Source organism: Colobus angolensis, unplaced genomic scaffold, assembly GCF_000951035.1.
Source record: "Colobus angolensis palliatus isolate OR3802 unplaced genomic scaffold, Cang.pa_1.0 Scaffold283, whole genome shotgun sequence".
NCBI lineage: Eukaryota > Metazoa > Chordata > Mammalia > Primates > Cercopithecidae > Colobus > Colobus angolensis.
In genome coordinates, this window is record NW_012116077.1 from 2365414 (window position 1) to 2392720 (window position 27307).

The window sequence follows — 27307 nt, forward strand, 5'->3', positions numbered from 1 at the left end:
TTTTGATTTCTCTAGCTTTGGGGCAGGAATGAACATGTACCTCCTGAATCTAATGTGCATCTTTTTTTTTTTTTTTTTTTTTTTGATCTGGGGTTGGTTGAATCCACAGATGCAGAGCCCATGCATGCAGAGGGCCAACTGTAGTCAACATATTGTACATTAGTTCTCCAGAACTTATTCATCCTGCATACCTGAGATTTGGTACCCTTTGACCAACATCTCCCCATTTCCCCTTTCCCTTCAGTCCCTAGAAACCACCATTCTGCTCTCTGTTTTTAGGAGTTCGATGTTTTCAATTCCCATCATAAGGTTTTGATTTCTCTAGCTTTGGGGCAGGAATGAACATCACCTATCATATAATGAGAGGTATCAGAAGACTGCCTATTCTACAATATCTGTGCTGTGACATTGCCCTCCTCAGTTCTCCACTGCACATGACACAAAGTCAGAGGCATTCTTTCTGGAATATCCCAGTCAAATATTACCCAAAAAAGGATGAAGCACCCTGGCTGGGTTGTGTAATAGCCTTTTCCTCTCTGGGTCTCTCCCTGGACAAAGATTTTGGAGATCTAAGTTTTGGTTCTGATCCTGCCACTTACTAGTCCTCTGTTCTCCGGGAACCAGTTTCCTTCTCATCCTCCCTTCGTCTTAGTTTATTTACATGCAAAATGGGGATAATAACACATTTTCTGAAAACCTCACAAAGTTGTAAAAATGAATATAGTTATAATAAGAATTAACTATCATTATTTATTGAGTGCTAGCCTTTATACTTACTTCATTTAACTTCACAACAACCCTGAAAGCATTACCATCATCCTTATTTTACAGATGAGGAAACTGAGGCACTGAGAGGTGAAGCAACTTGCCCCAGGTCACACAGCTAATGAGTAGCAGAATTGGGAGCTGAACCACACTGTTTTTCGCTTGAGCCCAAGTACTTAACCATTTTGCTGTATCACTTCACACACCAGATGTAAAATACATTGACAGTGCCAAGCACCTTGAAATATGCTGTCCCATGCAAATTTCGGCCTGACTTCAGAAATGACTCAAGTTTAGACAAATGAATTATTTGGCTACTTTGTGTTAATTTTATGAGCCAGAAGGTACTTAACCTGATTTTCCCCCATTAGGTCACCCACACTACTGTGTAAAGGTAAGTCAGAGACATAATTTCCCTGAACTTCCTGTACCTCAGTTTCTTTATCTGTGAAAGTGGTAAGAGTAATGTTTATCTAATTGGATTGCTGTAGCATTTTAAATGATGTCAAATATGTGAAAGCACAGCTTCTGACTCAAAACATGTGAGTGGCATCTGTCTGGGCAGGGAAATCGGTCCTGTGGCTGGAATTCCCAATTACTTCCTAAACCCATCCAGGGCACTGATGTTCCCATGTGCTCAAAAGCAGCTTAATGGCTGGGGAGCTGGCTACAAGGGTAGCTGCCAGCTGGAGCTGCTTTGGAGGGTTCTGTCACCTCTGCCTTTCCTTCCTCCTTCGTTTTGTTAGTGGGCAGCCCTCTAAAGTCTCCCAAATGCATGCTCAGCAAAGCAGGCCACATTCCCAGATAAGCAGGGGTTGTCCCTCATCATAGACTCTCCATGTGCCCCACCGTCCTACCAGACCTTCTTGCTAGCTCCAAGATAAACTAGGCAAGGTTTTGCCTGCTCTACTCACTTTTCTTCCATGATGGTCTGGCCGTTGCTTCTGGTTTCTTCAATGATGAGTTTCTCTTCTTCAGGGAGTAGGACTTGTGGAATGGAATCTTTTCGAGTACCTACAAACAAGGGTTGCAAGAGGGAGGAGGAGGGAGAGTTACTAGTGAAGAGTAGAAATAGTGGGTGTTAGTTGCTTTCCACTATTGTTACAGAAGGGTCTTTGTTCATAGCATGTTGCTACATTACACCCAGAGGACAGTCACCCATCATTTGCTGACTAAATTTTCCTGACATGAGAATTCTAAATGGCCAAATACACTGATTCAATCTTCCTAAGGTGGGAAGCATTTTGTATTCAGAAAAATGAAGCAAAAGAGCCCCTGTAATACCTGTCCACAACCAAAACCTCCATTCTTTCCTGTTTTGCCTCCTCCAGAGCAAAGAGCTGACCAGTGATCACTCTTCCCTGCAAATCCCCAGGAAGGACACACTACATCCTATGCTGCAGTGTTTTGTCATTGTAGTAAAAGTCAGGTTGACAGTAGCACTGCACTGAAACACAGAAGCATCACAGGGCCTCAGAAGCATCATCACTCCCATTTGTTCTCTCTACAGTCTTATAGGGTAAGGTAGATATGCCTCCTAAGACCATTTTAATCAAGGGTGGAGTGAGCTTTGGAGATTATCACATCATCAGCAAAGATGCAGATGTCCTCTGCTCAGGATGTCTCCAGGCTCTGGGACAGAAGAGGTGACACAACAGGCATGGGGACCCAACCAAACAGCTCTCCTGCACCTCTCTCACTCTGGATCCTTCCTCTCAGAGCTCAAGTGCTTAATCTTTGGTCTCCCTGAGTCACTGGCTTCCTCTCTTCTAGGCCAAGTTCCTTCAGAGGTGTGCACACTCACTGCCTTCACTTGACCACCTCCCCTTTCTTGAGGTGAGATGTGTCTCTGCCTTCTCCAGTGCCTAGCACTTTGTAGGTGCTTAATACAGGTGGCCCCCCATATCCGCAGGTTTCACATCTGCGGATTCAACCAACCATGCATTGAAAATATTCAGAAAAAATAAAAAGCAATACAAATGTAAAACCCAATGCAGTATAACAACCATTTACATAGCATTTACATTTATTAGGTATGATAAGCAATCTAGAGATGATTTAAAGTATATGGGAAGATGTATGGAGGTGATATGCAAATACTCCACCATTTTACATCAGGGACTTGAGCATTGTCAGATTTTGTTATCTCTGGGGGTCCTGGAGCCAATCCCCTGCAGATACCAACGGACGAATATAAGTGGAAAGCAAACTGACTGAATGACTGGCTGAAAGCAGTAAGAGCCGACGGTAGTCAGTTCTAGAGAAACAGGACTTCCAGTTAGAGAGGGATAGAGGATAGGAGGTCACCACGATGCTAAATGATCTGCTGTGTGACAAGCACAGTGCCAGACATCTTCCACGTGTAAAAGGTTGGGTAGGGAGCAAGGGTGAAGATGTGTCTTTTTAAGCCAGAATATCTGGCTGCGCCTCCCAGCTGCAGACCCATCCACTCCGTCAAATGTAAAAATAGGTGGTGCAAGAGGAGATGAGGTCAGATTTTGTAGAAGGGATGCTTCTGGTATCTCTTTGTCCCCCTCTCTTCTCTAGTTCTCAAAACAAAAACTGCCCTCACTTTCCTCTCCTGGCTCCTTGAAACATGTTATCAGAGCTGTGCATGCCCAAAGCCACAGCCAGGTTTTCTCTGTGAAGCAGAGTGTGACAGTCCTCTCTTCATGGCCAAATGTGTCAACTTTCACATTGAATTCCTTTTCTTTCTTTCTTTCTTTCTTTCTTTCTTTCTTTCTTTCTTTCTTTCTTTCTTTCTTTCTTTCTTTCTCTCTCTCTCTCTCTCTTTCTTTCTCTTTCTTTCTTTCTCTTTCTTTCTTTTTCTTTCTTTCTCTTTCTTTCTTCCTCTCTCTCTCTTTTAATTTTTTTTTTGATGGAGTCTCACTCTGTTTTCTTTTTCTTTCTTTCTCTTTCTTTCTTCCTCTCTCTCTCTTTTAATTTTTTTTTTGATGGAGTCTCACTCTGTCACTGGAGTGCAGTGGTCCAATCTTGGTTCACTGCAACCTCCACCTCCCGGGTTCAAGCGATTCTCCTGCCTCAGCCTCCCAAGTAGCTGGGACTACAGGTGTGCGCTATCACACCCAGCTAACTTTTGTGTTTTTAGTAAACACAGGGTTTTGCTATGTTGCCCAGGCTGGTCTTGAACTCCTGGCCTCAAGGGATCTGCCTGTCTTGGCCTCCCAAAGTGCTGAATTACAGGCGTGAGCCATCATGCCCAGTAGAATGCTTCCTTTATGTCAGCCTTAGAGATGCATTACTTTGAAAGAATATGTCAAGGCACCTAAGAAATCCCCTCCCACATTCAAATGATTGGTCACTGGCTGTCCAAAATTCATTTCTTACGCAGGTGCAAAAACCTCACAAAAGGTATTCTGAATGTCTATAATAATGGGAGACAAAAGACATCATCGAAGTGACCTGGCTTTTAAAAAGCATAAAGATGAATCAGAAAATATTATCTCGCTTTCGTTTGTAACCTGAAAGTTGTTTGGGGAAATACCCTAACCCAATAGCTCCCTGATAAATTGTATACATTTTGGACAACCTCTGCTAAGCAGCTACATTTCCAGATTTTCAGAGCAACTTTGAAACTTGAGTTTGGTGAAGATTGCTCGTTTAAATATGCAGCTGATCAAAGATAGTATTTTGACTTCCTTTCCAAATCTGCCTATAAGAAGAGATTAGCATCAGTTCACAGACACAGGAACTCTCTGGGCCCTTTAATTCCTAACTAGTGTTGGTGAAGGTATCTGTGTACTTCAAAGGAGAACAACTTTTAAAAAATTTTTTCACTTCTATCACCTCCAACTCTTTTACTCTTGCATCTCTCTTTCTGGGTGAAAAACAACAGTGGGTAAACAAACCGCTTGGTAGCTAAAACCACCTTATCTGAAAGATGCAGTTCTACACCACTCCTCTGCACCAAGTCACCTGCTTTCCACACCCTGCAACCCGTCTGGGTTGCTTTTCTCTTTTTCTAAAAGACACTAAGCAGTAAAGAAGAAACGTCACTCACTAGAGAAAGTAGTTTGGGGAACCTACTTGAGCCATGGCCTTGTTGAAAGTTTGCACTGGTGCAGTAGGCTTCGATCACTTTAAGGATCTGAGCATCCTCTTCCAGAGCAGCTGTACCTGTGAAAATTAATTCATCGTGACTTTTCATAGATACACGCCTTTCGACCCTCAAAATGATGCAGTGCACTCTACTGCCTGGGACTGGCTTCTCTGACCAGTAGAGTTTATGAAAGGCAGGAGAAAGAGCTGTCCAACTCTGTTTATGGAGAAGAGTGACAGCATCCTCATGGAGCTTTGGAGTCAGCTTCAGTGAGCTCAGCTTAGTGGAGGGCCTACTCCTGAAGCCCAGAGCTCTACACTGGGAACCAGGGTAGCGGGGTGGTGTTCTGTCAGTGGTCTCAGTGAGGCCAAAATCACAGCACTGAGCTAGTTGCTAGCTTAGCTCCCATCGATATACCCCAGCCTTCCTCTCCTTTAAATTTCAAGGTTCACCTTTAGGAAGCTTTCCCTCATTAACCCCACCCAATTTTCTAACCAGTCAGCATAGTCACTCATTCTCCCTCCCCCCTCCTCTTCTACTCCAAACTCATTCTTGCAATGGCTGGATGGCAGCACCCTGTGAACATGCCAATGTGCATAACCAGGTGTGGGGTGGAGGGTGAGGCATGCCAAAGCTGGGGTGGAGCAAATATTTATCCAAACTATATTCCCAGCTGATACACATAATTCTGCCACCTCTTTGTGAGACACCGCTTACTCCTTCACATGTGTCCTAAAGTACCTTGTGTCCCAAAGTACCTTGTTGACAGCCTTATAGCCAAATATGTCCATATCGACTGGCTGACTGACTTTGCAGTCTGTCTCCAAATGAAGCCATGTTTCTAGATGTGGGCAGGCTGATTCCCTGAGTAACTGAGCATCACTGAGCATGGGAGTTCGGGAAGGACTTCAGCCTTCGGGTCTATTTAGTCTATCTCCCTAGAGAAAAATATCTCAAGTATCAGAAACTAAGAGGGGAAAAAAATGTATCCATAAGAAATGGGTCCCTTTAGAGGTTCTAAACCAGGTGAGGCAAAATGCTCAACACAAAAATGATACAGATGACATCTGCCTGAGATGACATGAATGCAGCTGTAAGAAGCTTATTCAAATGTTTAAGAAGTGACCAAAGCTTTCCATGCATTCTTCTTTATATGTAAAAGATGATGTCAAGAAAAAATTGCTCCAATCATCTGCTTTCAAATAAATCCTCACATAAAAGAAGATTCTCATGTTAATTTATCCATAAACAACTTTCAGAAAGTACAGAACACATACTTTTCCTAATCACATATTCCTCCTCCGATGGTTTTCTCTCAGTCTTCCTTTTATGAAGAAATTTCTTCATCGTTTTAGGGCTTTTACTAGACTCCTGAAAGGACAGAGGTTTCTTAATGAATTAAAATTCTCCCTCAAAAACAAAAGTAAAAGCACGAGTGAAACTAAATAGAATTCCTCTCCCTCATTTTGACAGTCTCAGTTAGGAGTACATCAATGTTTAACACTATGCACAATTAAAATGGTTCCAATAAACTCTAAAAGGTTAAATAAAACAGAGGCAATGACATTATCCTCTCAATTTGCACACAGGTGGGACTAAGAGTGGAGTGCCTACTGAAGATGTGGCAGATTCTCCTGGAGGCCAAATGGCTTTAGGGAACCATCTGCAGAGAAAGTAAGGGATGTCACCCTAAAAACGTAATAGTATTCCTAATTTGGCTTACATTCCCCACTGATACAGTTTTAGGGGAACTAAGCCACTGTAACCACTAATGTAGTACTGATCACTTTTCAAAGAGCTTCAGAGCTACTTAAATAATTCTGCCTTAGAAACAGTCCCACAAAGAAGAATATAATTTCCATTTGTGAGATAGGAAAACTAAGGCAGAGAGACTAAGTCATTTGTCTGCAGTCAGAGAGAAGAATCAAATGAAGGATTTCCTAATAAATAATTTTGGGTTAGAAGTAACACACCCACAGCCAAACTTAATTTTCCATATATAAAGCCATGTAGTTAACTAGTAGACAAAATAAATGTATTGAATTTGTTTTTGCCATATGAGTAACCAGCAGGTCAAAAAAATACTCATTGACAATATCCTTAATCCTTAATCCAATAATCTGTAAACAGATTAGCAATTTAGACTTAGGAAAAATCTCTCATGATCACCTTATCCCAACTTTCCAAGAAATGTGTATACATGGAGCATGGATATTAATTATTAATAGTAGCTTAAAAATATAGGAAACAAATCATTTAATTTATTTCACTCAGCCACAGTACTTATACTTGAAAAAAGACAGATATGAAAAACTCTCACATGACAAAAACAACAGGAAAAAGCAGCATTTTAAAAAAACGCAGGAAAATGGGGCATTTTAGGGCATTATGACATTTTTACATGTATTTCACACAAGCCTGCTTTTTCAACAAAGTACTTACATGTCAGAATTGCATCTTCATATTTTAGCCACCAATTATAACAAGGGACAAAACAAGCATAAGGGAAAGCTTCATTCATCAAAGGTTACAGCACAGCATTATGATGTCACTGTAAGCCAAAGATATTGTTCTACCCTTACCTTTAAGATATAAGACATCCTCTAAAATGAATATGTAAAGAAAGAGAAGATGAGCGTGAGAGGTCGATGGTTATAATGACCAAATCCACTTATCAATAATTCTAAAACAACATTTGAAATGTTAGTGTTATCATAAATTACACGGAGGGAATATAATCACATTTCCCACATTAGTTTCAGATGCAATATTATCATGCAAAAGCCTGAGGAATACAGTTCTGTGCAGAATAACAAATGCTGAAAACAACTGAAATACATACTATCTAGTAGGAATATATTAATAACTCTTTTCCCCCAGCAGAAACGAAGTGATCATGCCTTAGTTTTAATAGATTAGTTATGTGAAGGATTAAGTCAACTTTACTCTTCAAAGCTCACCTTAATTTGAACTTAGTAACTGATAATTACAAAATATCCATCATTAAAAAGGAGACCTAGGTAACTATGAAGTGGCACTCCTGGTTTACATAATCAAAGAAGAAAGTTGGATGATTGCAAGAATTGCAGGTAAATTTCCAAAGTAAATCTATGGGACTGCTTCCTGACCAAATTCTAAATAGAGTTATATAACAAAGATTCAGTTCAAGGGTTCTTTGTCCTATCATGTCAAGTTGAAAGGAAAAAAAATCCTCCAGTGTCCAAATATTGTCATATTTTTACTGCACTTAGAGTTGGTAGCAACAATTAATCGAAACAAAAGCATGGTGGTTTAAATCAAAACACTCAAAATTGAGCTGAGTCTGCATCACTCATCAAAACACACATTTGATCTAGAAATATATGCTGCCTTTGCCCCATAATTCTAAGACTCATCTCATAACTGTCACAAACTTAATCTTCACCCAACAAGACTGATTTAAGGAACAGTTACTAATAAATGAATATCTTTTCTGAAATCTGAAATGATTTGAGACAGGTTAGGGATAAAGCCACTGTTTGGATGGAAAAGTAATACTCCACATAGTGACAGAAGCTAGTGAGTGACACTTCCTGACTGCAACTTCAAGAGAAAAAAAAATACACAAAACCTTTAAATCCCCACACTACCCAAATATCAAATGGCCTTTAAGGTTGTCTCTGAGAAGCCTCTTTTTAAAAGACACTCCTTTCATCAAATTCTTTTCTCATTCCAATTGAAGCAAATATCACTTTTATAGTTTGGACTCAGCTTGGTCCCATAACACTTTACTAATTTGGTTCAAATTGATCAAAATGATCCCAAATGCTGAATTAGGTCTGCTTCATTGGCAACTCAACTACAATGAAGTGGCTCTTGTTTGAGATTTGTGTACATTATTAATGAATCTAAAGAATTATCATAATAATCATTAAGGTAAACCAGAGGCACTTCAGGAGGAGACTGGGAACACTCAGGCAGTGCACATAGATCCTGTAGATATTCAGTACATATTTGCAGATGGATAATGGGAAACGGAAAATTAAGAAACCAAACAAATCACTGAGTCTAGCAATTCAAGACTGACTCACATATACCACCTATCTTAAATTCTAGCACATTCCGACAGAACTACTTGTAATAAGCTATGAAATTAACTTTTCAGAAGCATTTTATACCATAGGTAGCAAAATTACCTCTTTATAACCTAGTGCTGCTGATGGTCTAAGTGGAGGTGCAGGTCGTAGACAACTTAAACTCCACGGTTTTATAATTTGAGGAGGCTCCAAGGGTCCTCGGGGCTGTCCAGTAGAGCTAAAAGACTGGGAAAATGTCTGATGAGATGTTGGCAATCTGCCATCTGAACCCGACCTTGTGCCACACAGTGAGAGAACAACAATAGCTTCATTGGATCAGCAAAGACAGCCATAGAAAGGGATAGACGGAAGAACAAAAGTCTCCAGTTTGAGAACTGGCTCTTTCCAGTCAAGATTATGGGGTCTCTAAGAAACAGCACAAAATTGACTCAACATTTCATGATCCTGTCCTCTCTTTCTCATCTGGAATTTAATTAATTTAATTTTCTTTCCTCTGTAAGGAAGGAAAATGGAGTAGCAGTCAACATTTGAGTACAGTGATATGTTTGGCACTCTGGTAGGTGCTTAAATAGATTATTTCATGAGAACAGCCTAAAACATAGACTCAGTCAAGTGAAGTAACTAACTAGTAATCGGCAAAGCCAAGATTTGAACCCAGATCTGAAGCCAAAGCCCATATTCTTCCGACCACAACACACAGTGCTCAAAACTGGAATTTTGGCATCATAGGTTTTTATGTTAACAAACAACACAGCGTATCTTCCATCTCACTCAGCAAGTACAGTAAAATCTCATCAATTCAAATTCCAAAGTCTAAATTTGTGATAACTCAGAAAGAGACAATGCTAAAAGTTTACCTTTGAAGAAGGTTACCGAGCAAATGTGAGAGCATGAGTGAGATGACATGGAGATGTTTAAGTACTTAGGGAGGTAAACTATTTGTTTCTACTTAGCCCATTGTTAGTAGGAGAGTAACCACTGCTCATTGAAATAAGCCTTGCTTATCATTAAAATATTTTAGCAGGACTTCTGGTTAGAAATACTTTGCTAGCAGTTAGTTGGGGTACCTGAATACTGTCAAACAGAGCTGCACACCTCTAAGTAAACCTTTTCATTAATTTGGATGGGCCTCATAATGAGAAATCAGAATGAGTGAGGTTTAACTGTACTTCAAAATCTACAAATATAGGCTGCCCAAAAGGCTGAGGGTGTGCTTGCTGCTTCTTCTAAATTAGTCTCCAGCAGGCAGGAGTTGATGAAAGACTAAGTAATCTCTGGACAGAACACATGGACTACTTACGGAATGAGCACTGCATGATGACGATGAGGTTTTGGATAATGAACTGCAAGAGGCAGGTCCTCTGATCAGTCTGTTCAGCTGCTCCAACCATTCCTGGAAGTCCTGGTTGTTGTTGCAATGGACCACAATTCTCTCCACCATGTTACCTACATCCCCCAATTATGATCAATTTGAAAACAGAAGGCAAGGAAAAACTTGAGCTTCTCCCATTCATAAATACACTTCATGCAACTAGGACTTGGGTGTGTATTTTCAGGGGTTTTCATACCTACAGGATAACCCTGTTGAAATTTCTATAGCAGAAACAGATAACCTGTGATGATAAAGTAAATAAATATTCATGTCTGATTTAGAAAACTGTCCTTGATTTTTACTGCTTACAGAAGCTTAAAAGTAGTGTAAAACTTCACTATATACAAACTTGCAATCCAAAAACATAAGTACATAGTCCATCTAGTTAAGTCTAAAGTGGGAATATTGTACTGGTTCCCCCAGTATCAATGTTGGAACAAGATCCAACTAAGACTGTTTACAACCTTTTGGCAAATACCAAACCTTAGGCTCCTTCTTGGGAAAGAAGAGGGTAAGGCCATGATCCCAGTCTTAGCCACTGTGCCATATCAGCACCAACAGTGAAGCCACTACATATAAATGACACAGGCCTGGCAAAAGGGATCATAAGCTAAAATGTCAGGGAGCATTACTGAAGCCTGGCATTATGCTCAATTTGTGAAGAAAGTTTGATATCTTTTCAGAACTTTTTAGAAATACAACCAAATCTTACTAACTCATGGGCTGATGATAAAATTGCTGATAAAAGTCCATATCTTTGGCTCCTCTGCCACCAGGGAACAAATGACAGAGGGGAAGAAAATTGCATTTACATCAGTCCATTTTGTTATTCCTTAGCTCTCACAAGTAGCTCTTATGCAACAGAAGATTGAAACTAATGGCAAAGCCATGGCTTTTGAATGAGAGGAGACTTCTCTGTGCTATTGCTGTACCCTAATTATCCCAGGAAATGGAATATACTTTGCCATGCCTGCGTAAAATTTGCTCGTGGCCTATGTAACTGAAAATAATGGCATTTATTTATTAAATTCCCCTTCATTCCAAAAAGAATTGGAAGTAGTTACATGAAAAAGAGAAAATTACCTACCAGTGATTTCAAATGTGCACTCATTCCCTTCAATTTCATCTAATCTAGTCACCACCGTTCCTGCTATTGGTATTTTTCCCTATTAGAAAAAGAACATTCTCATTAATTCTGCAGTCATACAGGTCTCTGTTTATTTCACTTAGATTTTCTGACCCTCTCGGCACTGCAAAATTATGGCTAGACGTATTTTTCCACTATGTCAAGAGCAGATAATATGATTCCCTGCTCTAAATTTTAATCAGACTAAGAAAGCAAGGGGAAAATGTGGATTGCGTTTGGCTAACACACCCTAAACTATAAGATCAGGATTTACAAAGCAGTTTCCTTTTCTAACATATTTTCATAAGAATCAGTAAAAAAAGTGAAGGCTCAGATGTTATAAAAACTACTAAGTGTCAGGCCAAGATGTAACAGGCAATAGTAAATAATGCTCTATATCTTGGGAGTTGACTGAGGGACGTTTAATTTCCTAAGGAATAACATGCTTCTTAGAAGCCTGAATCATGTGCTGTGACTATAATAAGACAAACATAGGAGCAGGTCCCAGCTTTATGTTTTCTCAGCAATAATGACATGGGCCTGTACAATACTGCTGCTAATTTATCTAGTTTCCATTTATGCATGCAAAACCTAGTGCATAACTAAAGCGGTGGATATATTCAAGATAAACTCATTATACTAATACAAAGGTCTTTGATCTAAGGAACATCTGCTCTTATAAGCTCTTTAATTACAACGAAGGGTCAGAACATTCTGGTTCTCCTGGCTTGAGCTTTTAATGCCATAGTGGAGATACTGCATCTGGATGGAAACCTGTTTTCATTAGCGGGTCTGCTATGTGTTTTATGTGAAATCTACTAACCTGATAGATAAAGCCACTCATCCGAGGACTTGCAGATAACATTATCAGGACATTTGAAAATAACATAAGGTACCGCTCCTCTTTTTCCTGAGAGAGAATGAACAATAACACATGAAGAACAGAATTGGACATTTTATCTGTTGAGAATTTCTGGAATCACTGCCTTATAACATAGACCTTATATAAACAAATGAAACATTAACAATAATTTTTTTTAAAAAAAGATACCCAACTTGAAAACACAAAACTAGTTGAATTTTACTTTGACATGGACATAAACGCACAGTTTATCTCTCTTCTTCCTATACATAACAATTAAATACAAATAGCCATGCTTGCTTTCCATGTATGAAAGCCTGAGAAGTCACCACAGTTTATGCAGCCAGTGAGATGTGCTAGACCTGGGCACAAAATAAGTCTCCAGGTTCACAAAATGAAAATATATTTTACTTTGAAAAAATGGCAAAATGAAGTGGTTTTCAGGTGATAAGAAATTTAGTATGCTCTAACGTGTTAAAGTCATATTCATAAAATTAACTTTAGTCATTAAGAACAAGATAATTATTGGATGTATGTAAAATGTAAAAGTAGATACACTTTTTTTTTTTTTTTTGAGACGGAGTTTCGCTCTTTTTGCCCAGGTTGGAGTGCAATGGCACAATCTCAGCTCACTGCAACCTCCACCTCCTGGGTTCAAGCAATTCTCCTGCCTCAGCCTTCCAAGTAGCTGGGATTACACTGTGCCACCACTCCTGGCTAATTTTGTATTTTAGTAGAGATGGGGTTTCTCCATGTTGGTCAGAGTGGTCTCAAACTCCCGGCTTCAGGTGATCCATCCACCTTGGCCTCCCACACACTTTTTGAATGGCACTGAGGAAACCTCGACACATGAGGGCTGCTGTGAGCCCCTTCAACAGATAAGCAATTAGTATACGCAAAAATTACATTTGGCTTCCATGCCCAGTCATCTTAGCTAAAATTATCCTTATGCCTGTCTCCATCTCCTTCCTTCCATTTGAGAAGAGCAACCCTTCCAGGCTAACTATTCTAACAAGTGCTCCACATTCTCTCACATCTTTGTCTCACTTAGTTTTCCTCTACAGACATCTCCTCTTCCTCTCCCAGCATCCTCTTCTGTTTTACCAGCTTTTCCTCTTTTTCTTTAACATATGTACACCTCCTATCCTAACAGACCTTGGCTTGCCCCCATATGGCTCTTTATGCATAATATCCCATTTCTTGACATTTTATTGCCAAATTACTTGCTGCCTTCATTTTCTCTGCATTGATCCATCCCTAACTGCACCCTCCTTGCTCTTGCAAAGTCATCAATAACTGCCTTCTAGCAAAATCCAATGGCTTCCTCTTGGTCCTCACATTCCTTGCCCTCTGAACCTTCAGCAGCAGTCAGCACACTGGCCATTTTCAAATGCTCCTCGTGGAATTTCCACGACACCATGCTCCCCCAGTTCTTCTCTACCTTCCTCTTTGCCTTTTTATTTTTTCTGGCACTGATTCCTCCTGCCTTCACCCAAGAGGTTTATCCCAAAGGTGTGAATGACTAATAGTTAGATTCACTGCATTAACCTTCCCTGGGGTATCTGCATTTTAAATGAGATTGCTTATTAACCCAAAGTAATGAATCTCTGCCAAAGACGTGTCAGAGAGTGTAGGAAGATGTTTTGGGAGAAGGAAGACAATTCTAACACCCGATAAATCAAACCAGGTGCCATAATCAACCTTTCTCCCTTTCCCTGGCCCTCTCTTAAAAGAAATAATCCATCTTCAGCCCCCCCCCACCCCCACCCCCCGGGCTTCTCTCTGGATATTTACTTCCTAGGAAGGCACATCTGTTAGGGACATCTAAGTCTCTGCCTCTAACTCTGACCTCTCACTCACATTTCCGTACTTCGTTAACAGCTGCCTATGGGACATCTCCACCCAGATATCTACAGGTCTAAAATTACATTCTTCATCTCCTCTAGCCCAAGAGCACCACTTCCTGTTGACTTTCCCTTCTAAAGATGCCTCCAATTTGCCCCTTCTCTCCATTCCCTCTGTCACCACTGTCTTAGGGGACTCCTTCTCACTTTCCATCCCAGCTGGCCTTTCTGCTTCTCGTCCATTCCCTCCAGTTCATTTGACATATATGGGTGTCAGATTAGTGTGAAACATCCCTTTCAGAGTGTTGTTCTATGACTCTGGACTCTTTCATTATTTCCCACAGCCTGCTGCATCCATCTGAACTACTCTTGCCTGATGTCAAGCTTCTGCATAATCTAATTCTACCTGACTCTATCAGTCTTTTACTATGGCCAAGTTGCTTCTTTTGCTCCCTACAGGCTGGTTTCCTTACTGTGCTGCAGCAAACCAAAGCCACATTTCTGTTCTCTCCTAAGTAACAATGACTTCTGCCTTGTGAAATCCTCCCCTTTTGTTTTTGTGCCCCCTCCTCAATTCCTGTCTCCATAAGGTCTTCTTGATCTCTCCCTCCTGTGAACTTTTATGGACTCTATTGTTGAGATTGCAAAATCGAACATTGACTATTTGGTTTGTTTGCTAGTTGCAACTTGTGTTTTAGTCTGCTTTTAATGAGTTCTTTGAAAACAGGGATCATTGCTTGTTCTTTTCTCATCTCCCACAGCACCTAGCAGAATGTTGAACAAAGAATAGGTGCTCAGCTTCTGATTTCGATGTTGTACCATTTGACTTTGGTGGAAGAACAAGGAAGAAAAACTACTTAAGAGGCTCAGGCAGGAGGATTGCTTGAACCCAGGAGGCAGAGGTTGCAGTGAGCCAAGATGGCACCACTGCACTCCAGCCTGGGTGACAGAACAAGACTCTGTCAAAAAAAAAAAAGGAAGAAAAATATGAAAGATGGAAGAAATGATGTTGAGATTTGAAACACCTTACCTCACATGCTCCATACTGCACCATTACTTGTGACATAAAAATCACACTTCCCAAGTTTTTAATATCTTCTCCTTCCCATGCCTGAATAGGTTCGGACAGTATCTGTAACTCCAGCTGTTTTCTCTTCCTCAGATCTTGACATTGCCCCTACAGAACCAAAGCAGAACATAATGGAATAGGAATTCTTATGAAATAGACTAAAATAAGACCAAAGTAAGATGTGGCTTCTGACTCTTTGGTTCCCATTGAGTCCCTATTTCCTCATCATGAATCCCATGACCAGGTCTGTTTTTGATAGACAGAAAGATCCACTACCCTAAATCTCTAGGCTTGAGCCCCCAAAAGTTTTGTGAGGGAGGCCTATTTTTCATTTTGCCAAAGCGTCAAAACAAAATGCTAGAAAGAGCTTATTTCTCCCTCCCTGTAAAGAACATGGGAAAGCAAGCAGCCAAATCACACTGACCAGAGCCAGGTGAGGACCTAGTAGATTCAGATCTACTGGTTGGTGCCCCTGCTTGAGCTCCTCTTACGTTGTCTATCTTTGCATAAATAGGGCTTTAGTGACAAAATAATTGTATTTCGAACATATGCTCAATTTCCAGCAAGGTAACATCTTGAAAATAATAAAAAACAAAAAATATCTCCTGGAGTTATAGTGAAAGAGAAAATTAAATTCTTTATGCCACAGTGAATCAAACTGATAATGAAACCTAGGCACTACTGTACTTTGTTTAAGGACCAAGATTGCTATGAAAAAAAATACTAAATTAGTTTTTATTTCTAAAAGGATTGGAAAAAAGAGATACAACTGAATTTCATGATGACATACTGAAAATTCAAACCAAGAAACAATTTACAGTTTGCCAACACTATGTGGGGTATGAATACTATATATATATATGTATATATATAGCTTAAGACACTGAGTTTATCTTAGAGTAATTTAACAGCATGCCTTCCAAATTGAATACAAAAAACAAGCACGTGGCTAGTTCTGTTACCGTTTCCAAATGAATGCAAGATAATATTCTGGGGGGTATATTTTCTATAAAATCTCTGCTGTCCCTTTCAGCTACATGGAAACTCAAAGAAATAAATTCACTGTACACATATTTTAAGAGCACCTATAGTAGGAATAAATATACTAAACCATCAAGGCAAGTTATATAACATAATCAGAAAGAAATATAGGTTTTCAAAAAGACTCATTTTACATTCCTATTTATACAAGAAAAAATAGAACCATAATTATAATAAACACTGTGGGTTTCACTGGGTTGTTCCATTAGCTTGCGCCATGTAAAACTGCCAATATTGGACTGTTTTTGGCATATAACAATGGCAATTTTAACCTAATACTTAGTCTGGTCTTCAACTTGCTGTTCAACTACAGACACGTCAATTACTGATCTTTCAACAAGGATTAATAATTAAACATTAGTCCAAATCACTTATAATGCTACAGAATTGTGTGAAATGAAGCTAAGTTTAATCAATTGCCCAAAATGAAGTTTTCTTTCCTCCTAAAATGGCACCAAGTGGTTTTATATCAATGGGTTCAAGAAGATACATTAACCATCATACTGAAGATACAAGATCACAGGTACTTTTGATAGCAGCCTATATAAAGCAATTGCATTTTAGTACTTTGGGTTTTTTCCCCCCTTTTAAATTTGATGAAGGATTCCTTCTTCATATGCAAAGAAAAAACTCATACCCTTTGGCATAACTAGTTGAATCCAGTATTGATGCAAATCAGCGAATGACGAGTTACACAGACTCGTCATTAGGTGAGCAATGGGGGTAAAGACAAAGAGACAAAAGGAAACCCCCCACCTACACACCAATGCTTAATGTGGCTTAATGTGGCTGAGACTGTAAATGTGATTGCTTTATACCCTCAGCCTGGCAACCTTTCTTAGGTAAGCATGATTTTTGGAGGACAAAATTAAATGAAACAATCACTGCTATACTGTCATGAAAGCTTATTATTTCCATTCTAAAGACCTTTGTCTAGGGAAAGAAATGTTACACACAAACCGTTCTTTCAGGATAGAGTATACAAAATGGAGAATTGTGATTTTAAAGTATCACCTACCATGAGAGTTTTGAATGCTACGATTGCTTTCAGAATATCCTGGTGATCTGGATGAGTATCCTATCAAAGGAATACATTTGAAAACAATGTTAGAGGAGAGAGGATCAGCAGTTGCCAAGGGTTAGGGGTAGAAGGAGGGTATGGCCACAAAGATAGCAAGAGAATTTTGAAGGATGATGGAACTGTTCTGTATTTTAATTGTGGTCGTGGTAACATGAATCTATACCTGTGTGAAAACTCATAGAACTGTGCACCAGAAGAAAAATATTAATTTTACTGTATACTAATTTAAAGATTAAAAAATAGAGCAACATGGAAGCATCTGGAATCTCAGCAACTCTAATTATTAGGTGATTTAGAAATTAAGAGAGTTGGTAATGCATAATATATTTAGTAACTGTGTAGCAAAAGGCAGGAGTTCCCATTTCCCTTTTTGCTATTATACTTTGGATAATGACTATTTAATAATAAATATAATAATCAAATAATTATTCGGGGGACATCACTAGGTCATATTGTTGGTAGGTGACAGAAGGTAGGGAATGGTGGAAACAAGAGTCGTGGTTAGAGAAAAATCAATCTATCAGCCGGGCATGGTGGTGCATGCCTATAGTCCCAGCTACTTGGGAGGCTGAGCTGGGAGGATCAGCTGAGCCCAGAGGTCGAGGCTGTGATGAGCTGTGATTGTGCCACTATACTCCAGCCTGGGTGATAGAGTGAGACCCTGTCTCGAAACAAACAAACAACAACAACAAAAATCCAAGAGAAAAATCAATCTAATTCCATTTCCTAAAATGCCTCCATTTTCTTTCAGCAGTGTGAACATGGCAGATGGGAAAAGATTCCAAGTTTCATACCATATTTTCCTTCTTAAGCAAGCTCTTACACATGGCCTGCAATCCTGTGGTACTTGCAATTCTGAAAAGTGGACAGATTCAAAAATGGCTTAGAGGAATCCACAATTCCATAACTGTTTATGAAGGGAAGATAGAGATTCTTATGGGTAGATGTGCACCTAACATTGGGGCATATGGGATATGACCTTTGAAACTCAGCTGGAGTAAGGGACGACTAAATTTCCTGCCTCACTAGTCTCAGGTGATAAAATACAGAGCTGAACAGATTAAGGGCCTGATATAAGCCAAGAATGACATTGCTCATAAAAAGTAAGGTTGTATTCCTTTACAGTAAAATTTATCCTTATCCAAATCAACTGACAGCCAAGAATTTCAGGTTTTATTCTACTGTTAGCAGCCATGCCAAATGCTCTGAAATCTGCACAAAGTTTACAGTGGCAAACTAGTACTAAGGGCTTGTATTTTCTGATGATGGGAAATGAGAGGCAGCCAAAGACATGTGACCCACAGCAAATGGAGGCAGGAGGAGAACAGACTCCACTACAAGAAAGGCTGAGACATAGGATCCAGGCAGCAGGAGCGTCTGGGATTTGTTTCTCCCCAAACTAAGTGCATATTTGTATTTCGACACTGAAAAGTAATAGAAACTGAGGCCACTTGTTTCCGGATTTTTGTGATAAGCAAGGAGGGGCAAACCTCAAACGGTTCAGCAAACTGGTTTAGCTTATGGAAAGGCATCCAGAGGTCAACACCTTCCTGAGCCCTAACTGAAATTTCACACTGACAGGCTTTGCTCACAAGCTCCCCACTGCCTCCAGCTTTCAGGCAGGTCAAATACCCTGAGAATGTGGTTTCGCTCAGAGAACATGCTTTCAATCCTGACAAATGCTGACAAGCCCGGCAGAGTGCGGGTGCACCCTTTTTCTTTAAAGATAATCAAACCCCTTGAAACCTCAAAACCTTTCCCCAGACACAGGAAGAGCAACTAGGGTAAATGCAGCCTCCTCCAGCAGGCCCTCCTCTCCCACCCACACTTAAATCCCCCATGAACAATCACAAAAGAAAGCCTCAAGGAGCTAGCTCTGCGGATTGGTTTTTCATAACATGAGGCCTTTGGTTCTTGGTGAAAAAATATTCAATTATCAGGCCTCATCGCAAAATCTTAATATTTAGAAAAGATTATAGCTATGCTACAAGAGTTACAAGTAAACTGTAGGTTTATAAATAAAAATGTGGAGGGACTCTGATGTACATGCATGATGTGTAGAGAGATACCACTAATATTGCACCCATTCATTGGTCTTTAAGGAATACCAGAATCTTCCATTGTCATCCAGAGTCAGGAAGTTGAATGATGGCAGAATTCTACAGATAAATATTCCTGTCTATAGTGAACTTGTTCTTTGTACATTCTGATGTTGTTTTGCTTTATCTCCCATGATAAAGTTGGTTAATATACCAGAACCAAAGAAGATTTCTTAGTTGGATTTTGACCAAACTACTGAGAGGGCAAAAGAAAACCCCAGTTAGCAAGTAAGCATAGACTTAAGGGAAGCCACAGGACCAAGGCTTGGAAGAGAAGAGCGAAAAGGGCGAATGATCATTAATACTTAGTAGCAAAGAATAAGGATCTTATTTTGCTGCATAAAAAAGAGGAAAACTAGAAGCCTGAGAGGAGGGAAGAAGAGATAAAGTAAACTTTGAATCCAAGACCTTGATTCCTCTGCAAGGCCATTTTGGAGGCAAATTGGCTGCGTCCTCCAGAGCACAGGACCATACTTGGCACAGGAGCTTGAAAAAGTTCACCTTCCCTTACCTCCATATGCCGTTCCAACTCTTGCAAGAGAGTAACATATTTCTCCAGTCGCATGAATGGTTTGCTGAGGCTTGTTGTTAAAATGAGGATACCTGGGCTCGATGCACCTTGATTTTCCATGAATTGTTCCAACTCATCACTAGCAAAAGAACAAATATAGTTTTGTTACTGCTGAATATCTCATGTAAAGAATTATCAACCTAAAATTATTTTACTGTATTTCACACAATATAAAGCCAAATAAAAATGTGTTTCACTAGTCCAAATGCTGTTCAATTTGTTTTGGCTCAACTAAATCAGGCTTTATTAAGCTCCTTCTGTAAAATCAGCATCAGGGCTCCTTTGGTGAGCCAGACACTCGTGATCCCTGGTGTCACACATTCAACAATTACTGATTGAGCATCTACTAAGTGACAGGCTGTGTTCTCTGATGGGGCTACAGCAGCAAACAAACAAACAAAAAAATCCCCACCCTTAAGGAGCCTACATTCATGGGCGTGAGATATACAGTGTATCAGATGACCCAGAACTTAAAGTATAATTTTAAAAATAGATTTTCTTAATCACTTCAAACGTCCTAGTTATTGACTGGTCAGGTGCCTAAAGATAACAATCCACAAGGTTGTATCACCCACTTGTAATGTTCTAGAATCACTTCCTACATTTAGATACCAGCATGTTTGTATGACTAACCACAAAGTCACTTAGCCCAATATCTAAAACCAGTGCAGCAGATTAACCAAACACTTACATAAGGCAGTAACTTGATGAAAAAATGTATTAATATTTTATGAACTGTGTGTTGTAAATGTCTAATTCTAAGCCGGTGCTTTCTCTGCTGTTTAGCACCGTTCCAGATTGTTTACTTTCCACCAACAGGGATATTGAGTCCTGGGGCTCCAAGATCATTTTAATACACATTTAAGCAAAATATACTTAGAGAAGGAAAGCTACTGCCTAAGTGTCAGTTTATGTTGAAACTTCTGCTTTATTACATGGCCCTTTTACCTCTTTGGTTGGCCATGCATATCCAGTCAGTCGCAAATCTTCTTGGATCTGTTGATTCGTTCCCATTCCTGCTGCCACTGCCTTAGTTCAGGACTTCAGCTCATCCCATCTGGCTCACTTCAATAGACCAACTGTTTTCCTGGCTTCCAGGCTTTTCCCAGGTCCTGCAGACTACCATTTTAGCCTCACTGCTTTCCTACCCAAGCTCTGAGTGCCTACAAGATCAAGTCTTGACTTTTTAGACTCCTACTGGCTCCACCATCTTTCTCACTACTCCCCAGCAGGAAACCCCTACTGCAAAGTGACCTACTTATTCTCCCTAGAACACATCTTATGCCATGGTTCCCAACTGTGGTGTGCTGCTATAAGGTGTGAAGTGTGTTCAAAAAACTTGCTGTAAGTAATAAAGTACTGGGAGGCTGGAAACAGAGCGGATTGCAGGTTATCCCTATTAATTATAGACACCCACCCACACTCTCCCTTCGTGGGTTTTTCTGAGCAGGAGAGAAAAGATGGAGTTTCAGCTAATGAAACAGCAGTCTTGAGTCATGCAGTATGGCACGTATGTCAGAGGAAAAAAGGGCTGGAAATGGCTGCCTTAATGGAGTCTAGATCACATATGAGAGGTCATATCTAGCAATTGCTGCTAACCCTTTTATTAAACTTACAAAAAATTATAGAGACGGGGTTTTGCCATGTTGCCCAGGCTGGTCTCAAACTCCTGGGCTCAAACAATCCTCTCACCTCGGCCTCCCAAAGTGCTGGGACTACAGGCATGAACCACCGCACCCACCCTGCTGCTAATCCTTTTATCAGTTTTTGTAGTCTTGCTCCAGAAGTAGCCAAAGGGAGGGAAATGTCCTAGACTTGGAGTCATAAAACAGAGTTGGCAACCCTGGATGAGTTGCCTGAGCCTCAACTGACTCATGTTTATAAGAGAGATAAAACCTACTTCCTAATAAAATTGCAAAGATTAAATATTGGGGGTTTTAACGCTACTATTTCATGCTAAGAATTGTACATGCATTCACTCTTGTTGTTTAATGACAACAACATTTCAACATAGGTGTTCTCCCCATTTTACAGATGACAAAGCTGAGAGGAAGAGTGATAGTAAGTGGCTACAGTGGGATTCATACTCAGGTCTGAAGCCAAAGTCTCAGGTCTTTTCAGGATACCATACCGGCTCTCTGCAGGACAGTATTTTGTAAACTTTAGTCAATGGATACATTATTATTATTATTATTATTATTATCCCAAGACAAACACCTTGCTAAAATCACATCTTTAAAAACTACCAGTACCTGTGGTTTCCAACTTAATGGAAATTCAGTTGATGTTTAATTGCCAACCAAGAGCATAAAGTGCATAAAGAGGTTTAAAAATTCATTGCATATAAAATATAATTAGGGAAATAAATCGGGTTTGGAGTGCATTTGAGTAGAAAAGTAATTTGGAGAAAATCATTTTTCTAATTTATTTTCAATTTAGTAAACAAGTTTTATTTTTTCTTTCGGTGACTAAATGACTGCCCACATCCTCAACGTTTTACTCTAATTGATGCAAGAGTTACAGCAATTAAAAGCAAATGCTAATGTGTACTTTATTATTACTTTCCATGCAGCATTCTAACTTCTAGGCTTGCTAAATATTATAAAACAGTTTAAATTTATTTCAATACAACATGAGATCACTATCTTGGATTAAAACACTGGTTCTTCAGAAAAGATAATTTTACTAGGGCAACAAAAGAAGAAAATTGTCCTAAAATGCCTTTTATCTGTGATAAATAGATCCTAAAAGACACATTTTATTTAGCCAAATAAACATAATACACAAATTAGTATCATTATACACAAATATAATACATAAATATATATTGTTATACCAAAGAACAATCTTTTAAATGCAGTTTTTAATTTTATACAGCCCATTTGAAATAGCAGTGGATTAAGACTTGCTTTTCAAGCTTAACATGTTCTGTATATGCGACGTGATACAATAGAAGCAGTTCTCAGTGTATAAATGCTGTTTAAAACAACATACATTTATTTCATAGAATGCATGGTGGATGGGGCTCTGGGATATTCTGGGTTGGACTGGAAAACTGAAGAAAATTATGTATACTATAATAACGCTACAGAGCTTAGCCATCTCATATAGAAGTGTTTCTGTGGCATCTTTGTATAGGTTTCTAATTTGAATGATCATAACTCTACCTAGCAGGTCAGAGATTCCTCCTTTCCACCTCAATTACTCCTCCAACAGCCCTTTCAGGGGAAATCACTGTGGCCCTTAAGGCGAGGTGAGGCAAGAGGAGCTGGCTGCCACAGCCTCTAGCCAGTGGAAAATTTCAAGAGTGCCACTCACACTGGATTGTGTGGTTCCCTTTCTTCTCTTTTTCATTTATCCAGCCCCAGAGATTAGGTGGTGTGCTTCTTTTGCTTCTTTTTTTGTCCCCACTCCTTTTTTTTTTTTTTTTTTTGGGAACGGTCTTGCTCTGTTGCCCAGGCTGAAGTGCAGTAGTGCGATATTGACTCACTGCAACCTCCGCCTTCAGGGTTCAAGCGATTCTCTTGCCTCTCAGCCTCCTGGGTAGCTGGGACTACAGACGCACACCACCACATCCGGCTAATTTTTGTACTTTTAGTAGAGATGGGGTTTCGCTATATTGGCCAGCCTGGTCTCGAACTCCTGACCTCCAGTGATCCACCTGCCTTGGCCACCCAAAGTGCTGGGATTACAGGCGTGAGCCACCGCGCCTGGCCTTGTCCCTACTACCTTTGGTTTGTTATCAGTCTTACTTGCTCCCTTCTCTGGTCCTTCAAAGACAGAAAAGAACAGAACCCAGGCTCAGAATTTTTTCTGTGCTCCTTGTCCCCAGAGCGAGTACACAACTTTTTTTTGGCGGGGGGGTTCTCAAAGTCTTCATTGCTGGCAACCATGATAAACAAAGAGTGAAGAGAACTAAGGAGAGCAAAAGCACACCACAGCAGAGACGGAAGTGAGGTCCGGATCTGTCTTAGCACCAACTCCTCTTCTCTCTGATCTCTCATTTAACCCTCTCCCTCGTGAAAAGGATAAATGCCACACTGAAGCAAGCACAGGAGAGAAGAGGGTATTTTTGTAAAAGAGAGGTTATTCCCAGGAAGAAACAGGAGCTACCGTAGCAAGCTAGCAGGGGCGAGGGAGGGGAAATCCCGAAAGACCTTACCCAGGGCACAACAAAATACTAGAGCGGCCATTCAAAGATATGCAAATATGGGGACACATCAAGGTTGGGGTCTGATTACATATCCAAATTCAGGCCATACACGACTGCATTTTTAACAAGACACCTGCATGCAATCATACAATTTTAAGGCTGGATCCCTTCTCAGGGCCAATTGTTATGAGCATTCCTGGTATGGTACTGCCACCTAAAGGCCGAAAGGAAGAAATTCATCTGAACATTACAGCTTCAGCAGGGAAAGAACAGAAATCCACCAATGTCCCTATTTTAGCTGAAATCTTCATCTAAAAAATGTTTAATGTGAATTTTCTATGCATTTCATTTCACTGTGCTTTGCCTTTAATAGGTCAGCATAAATTGCCACCTAGATGCATGTAAAATAGCTGAGATTATATTAAAAGCACATGTGAGAAAAACCTCAAGTATTTTAATTTTCATCCCTTTTACCTGTAAATAAACCAGTAAGATAAAAATTTAGTTCTATGAGGACTCCAGTGAGTCTTCTATCATTTCAAGGGATACTGTAAAATTCTCAAAAACACCATTAACTAAAATTAAACAGGGCATTATACTTCACCAAAAAGTTGAGAATCTTTTAAATCAACTGTGTAACAAACTTTAAACCATAATGTTTGAGGGAATCTTTACTTAATTTTAATCATAAAATTAAATTCCTAACATAGGTAAATGTAGTCAGTAACATTTTAACACACAGAGTTACAGTGGAAACTTCTCTAAACACCACAGAAAGTCTGCCACTTGAGGTAAACCATTTCTTTCCAGTATTCATCCAGAATACTGTTTTCATATCAAAAGGAGACCATGTGCTCATTTTATTGGTGTTAAGGAATTTGCCCTTATACATACAGGACATTTATGTATTCATCAAACAAAAAAAGTCTCTGAATCATTTTTTCTTTATTGTAGATATGTAGAAAATTATGAAAACATTCCTGGAAATGACAAAAACAAATTTAGGACTGTGGTCCACTCTGGTGAGGGAGAGAAAAGCAGGAAATATTGAGGAGGATACACAGCACTTGAACTGCATCTATAATTTGTTTCTTAGCTGAATAGTGGGTACGTCAGTGTACTTTATATTATCTCTGTTCTTTGTATGCTTGAAATATTTTCTACTTTTTTCCTAAAAAAGAAACTAGTAGCTGGTAGGTAGAAAATGTTTAAAGGACACATGGGGCATGGTGACACTGTGCTGGGTGCTTAGTATACATTATTTCATTTAATCCTCACATCAATCCTACAAGGTAGGTGGTTTGACCCTCGTTTTACAAGTGAGGAAATTAAGGCTTAGAAGTGAAGTGAATCACCTTGGGTAAAACAGCCTCTAAGTGGTAGAATTGTGAAGTGAGACATTATAAAAGTGGTAAAAAGTTTAGGCTCAGATCAGGCAGGGGCACAGGACGTAAAAGGAAACAGTAAGGAGTTCCACTTTTGAGATAGTGGCATGAGACTCATTAGACGCACTACTCAGTAAAAAAGAAAAAAAAAAAAAGCGTAACAGGTGAAAACCATTTAGGCCAGGCACAGTGGCTCACACCTGTAATCCCAGCACTTTGGGAGGCTGAGGCAGGAGGATCACTTAAGCCCAGGAGTTTGAGACCAGCAAACTCTGGGCAACATAGTGAAAGCCCTGTCTCTACAATTTTTTTTAATTAGCTGGGTGTGGTGGTGTGTGCCTGTAGTCACAGCTGCTTAGGAGGCTGAGGTGGGAGGATTGCTTTAGCCCAGGAGTTTAAGGCTGTGTTGAGCTATGATTGTATCACTGCACTCCAGCCTAGGTGACAGAGCAAGACCTTGTCTCTAAAAAACCAATAATAATAAAAATAAATAAAATATCTAGAAGTTGTCCTAATGATATAAGATAAATGAAAAAATAATCTTCAGGAAAATCTACTAAAACTCAGTAAGAACAGGGAGAATTTACAGCATTTGAGCTATGACCAGCCCTCCCTCTTCTCCCTCCTCCTAACTCAGTTTGACAGAAGTTCCATTCTGGGCAACTGTGACCAAGAAGAGAGGCCTCCCTGGCCTCTCAGCTACCAGTCAAAAAATATGATATCTCGCCAGGAGGGACAGGCTATCAGCACATCTCTCCCCTTCAACTCTGTGTAAAAGAGACTAAATTCCTGGTGAGCGTGCCTGAGAGGTCAAAAGCTCACTTCACGAAGCCCCTACACAGGCTGGAGGGTAGGCCCAATCACCCTCACCCCAGCCCAAGTGTAGGGTAGAGAGTTCCATGCTGGAAAAGGCAAGATGGAAGAGGCAACCAGAGGGTACTTATGCTTCCCAGCTCCCAGAGTAGTGAGATTTTTTCCAGAGGGAGACACAGTCCATGGGAACAGAAGAATTCTGAAGCTCTCCATGAAGAAATTTGTTTTATTTGGAAAAGGGCATGTGGGGATATTCAAGTTTAAGGGCTCATGCCAAAACAAAGGAGATTTTGGTAGTAAGCAAATAAAAGGAGGCAAGTAGTTCCTGTCACTTAAGTGCAAAAAGCTAACCCATAGGCCAGCTAGGTCACCAGAGAGAGAGCCAGGAAAAGAGACAGCTAGGAAGTGCTAAGAAGGATCAGAACAAACCTCAAAGTCTGGTCTCAAAAACTGTCTCCACTTGAACTTAATTAGATAAGATGGTGAAGCAATTTATGTCCCCACGAAATTGTCTAAAATATTAGAGCCAATCAGCTGAAAATTAGGAGAGCCTAACACCTGGGTGTGATACCAAATGGGGCTTAAAAGAGAGATCAGAGAGTGAGACAGTCAAAGAGAGCTCTGCTAAGACCACTGTCATTCCAGAGTGACTGCATGCCTGACCAAGGCTGTGCCCTCTGAAGAGTGATACCAGAGATTGTACACTGTGAGTGAAATAGACTTCACTAACATAGTCCAATCAAGTTACTAAACAAACACATAAGCAAACAACAGAAACATGTCCCAGAGAGTGGGGAATGAAATCAGTATCGCAGTTGTGAAATTTAAAATTACCTAAAATGTCTGGTTCTCAACAACAACAAAAAAAATATGGCACACAAAGAAACAACAATGTGTAACTTACACAAATAAGAAACAATAGAAATTGTCAGTAAGAGAGACAAAATGTCAGACTTAATAAAGTCTTCAAAGTAGCCTTATAAATATGTG

General features: G+C 39.8%; 1 protein-coding gene across 1 annotated transcript in view; it reads right to left on the bottom strand.

Moving 5' to 3' along the window:
* The window catches only part of ARHGEF6 (Rac/Cdc42 guanine nucleotide exchange factor (GEF) 6), a 125237-nt gene that overhangs the window by 4969 nt on the left and 92961 nt on the right, over positions 1-27307 (bottom strand). Inside the window, exons 10-20 of the mRNA XM_011948792.1 lie at positions 19907-20045; positions 17234-17293; positions 15136-15282; positions 12223-12309; positions 11361-11439; positions 10202-10347; positions 9001-9126; positions 7408-7428; positions 6103-6196; positions 4813-4902; positions 1680-1779 (exon numbers count right to left, since the gene is read on the bottom strand). Coding sequence (XP_011804182.1) covers positions 1680-1779; positions 4813-4902; positions 6103-6196; positions 7408-7428; positions 9001-9126; positions 10202-10347; positions 11361-11439; positions 12223-12309; positions 15136-15282; positions 17234-17293; positions 19907-20045 — 1089 coding nt within the window. The remainder of the gene's footprint in view (positions 1-1679; positions 1780-4812; positions 4903-6102; positions 6197-7407; positions 7429-9000; positions 9127-10201; positions 10348-11360; positions 11440-12222; positions 12310-15135; positions 15283-17233; positions 17294-19906; positions 20046-27307) is intronic.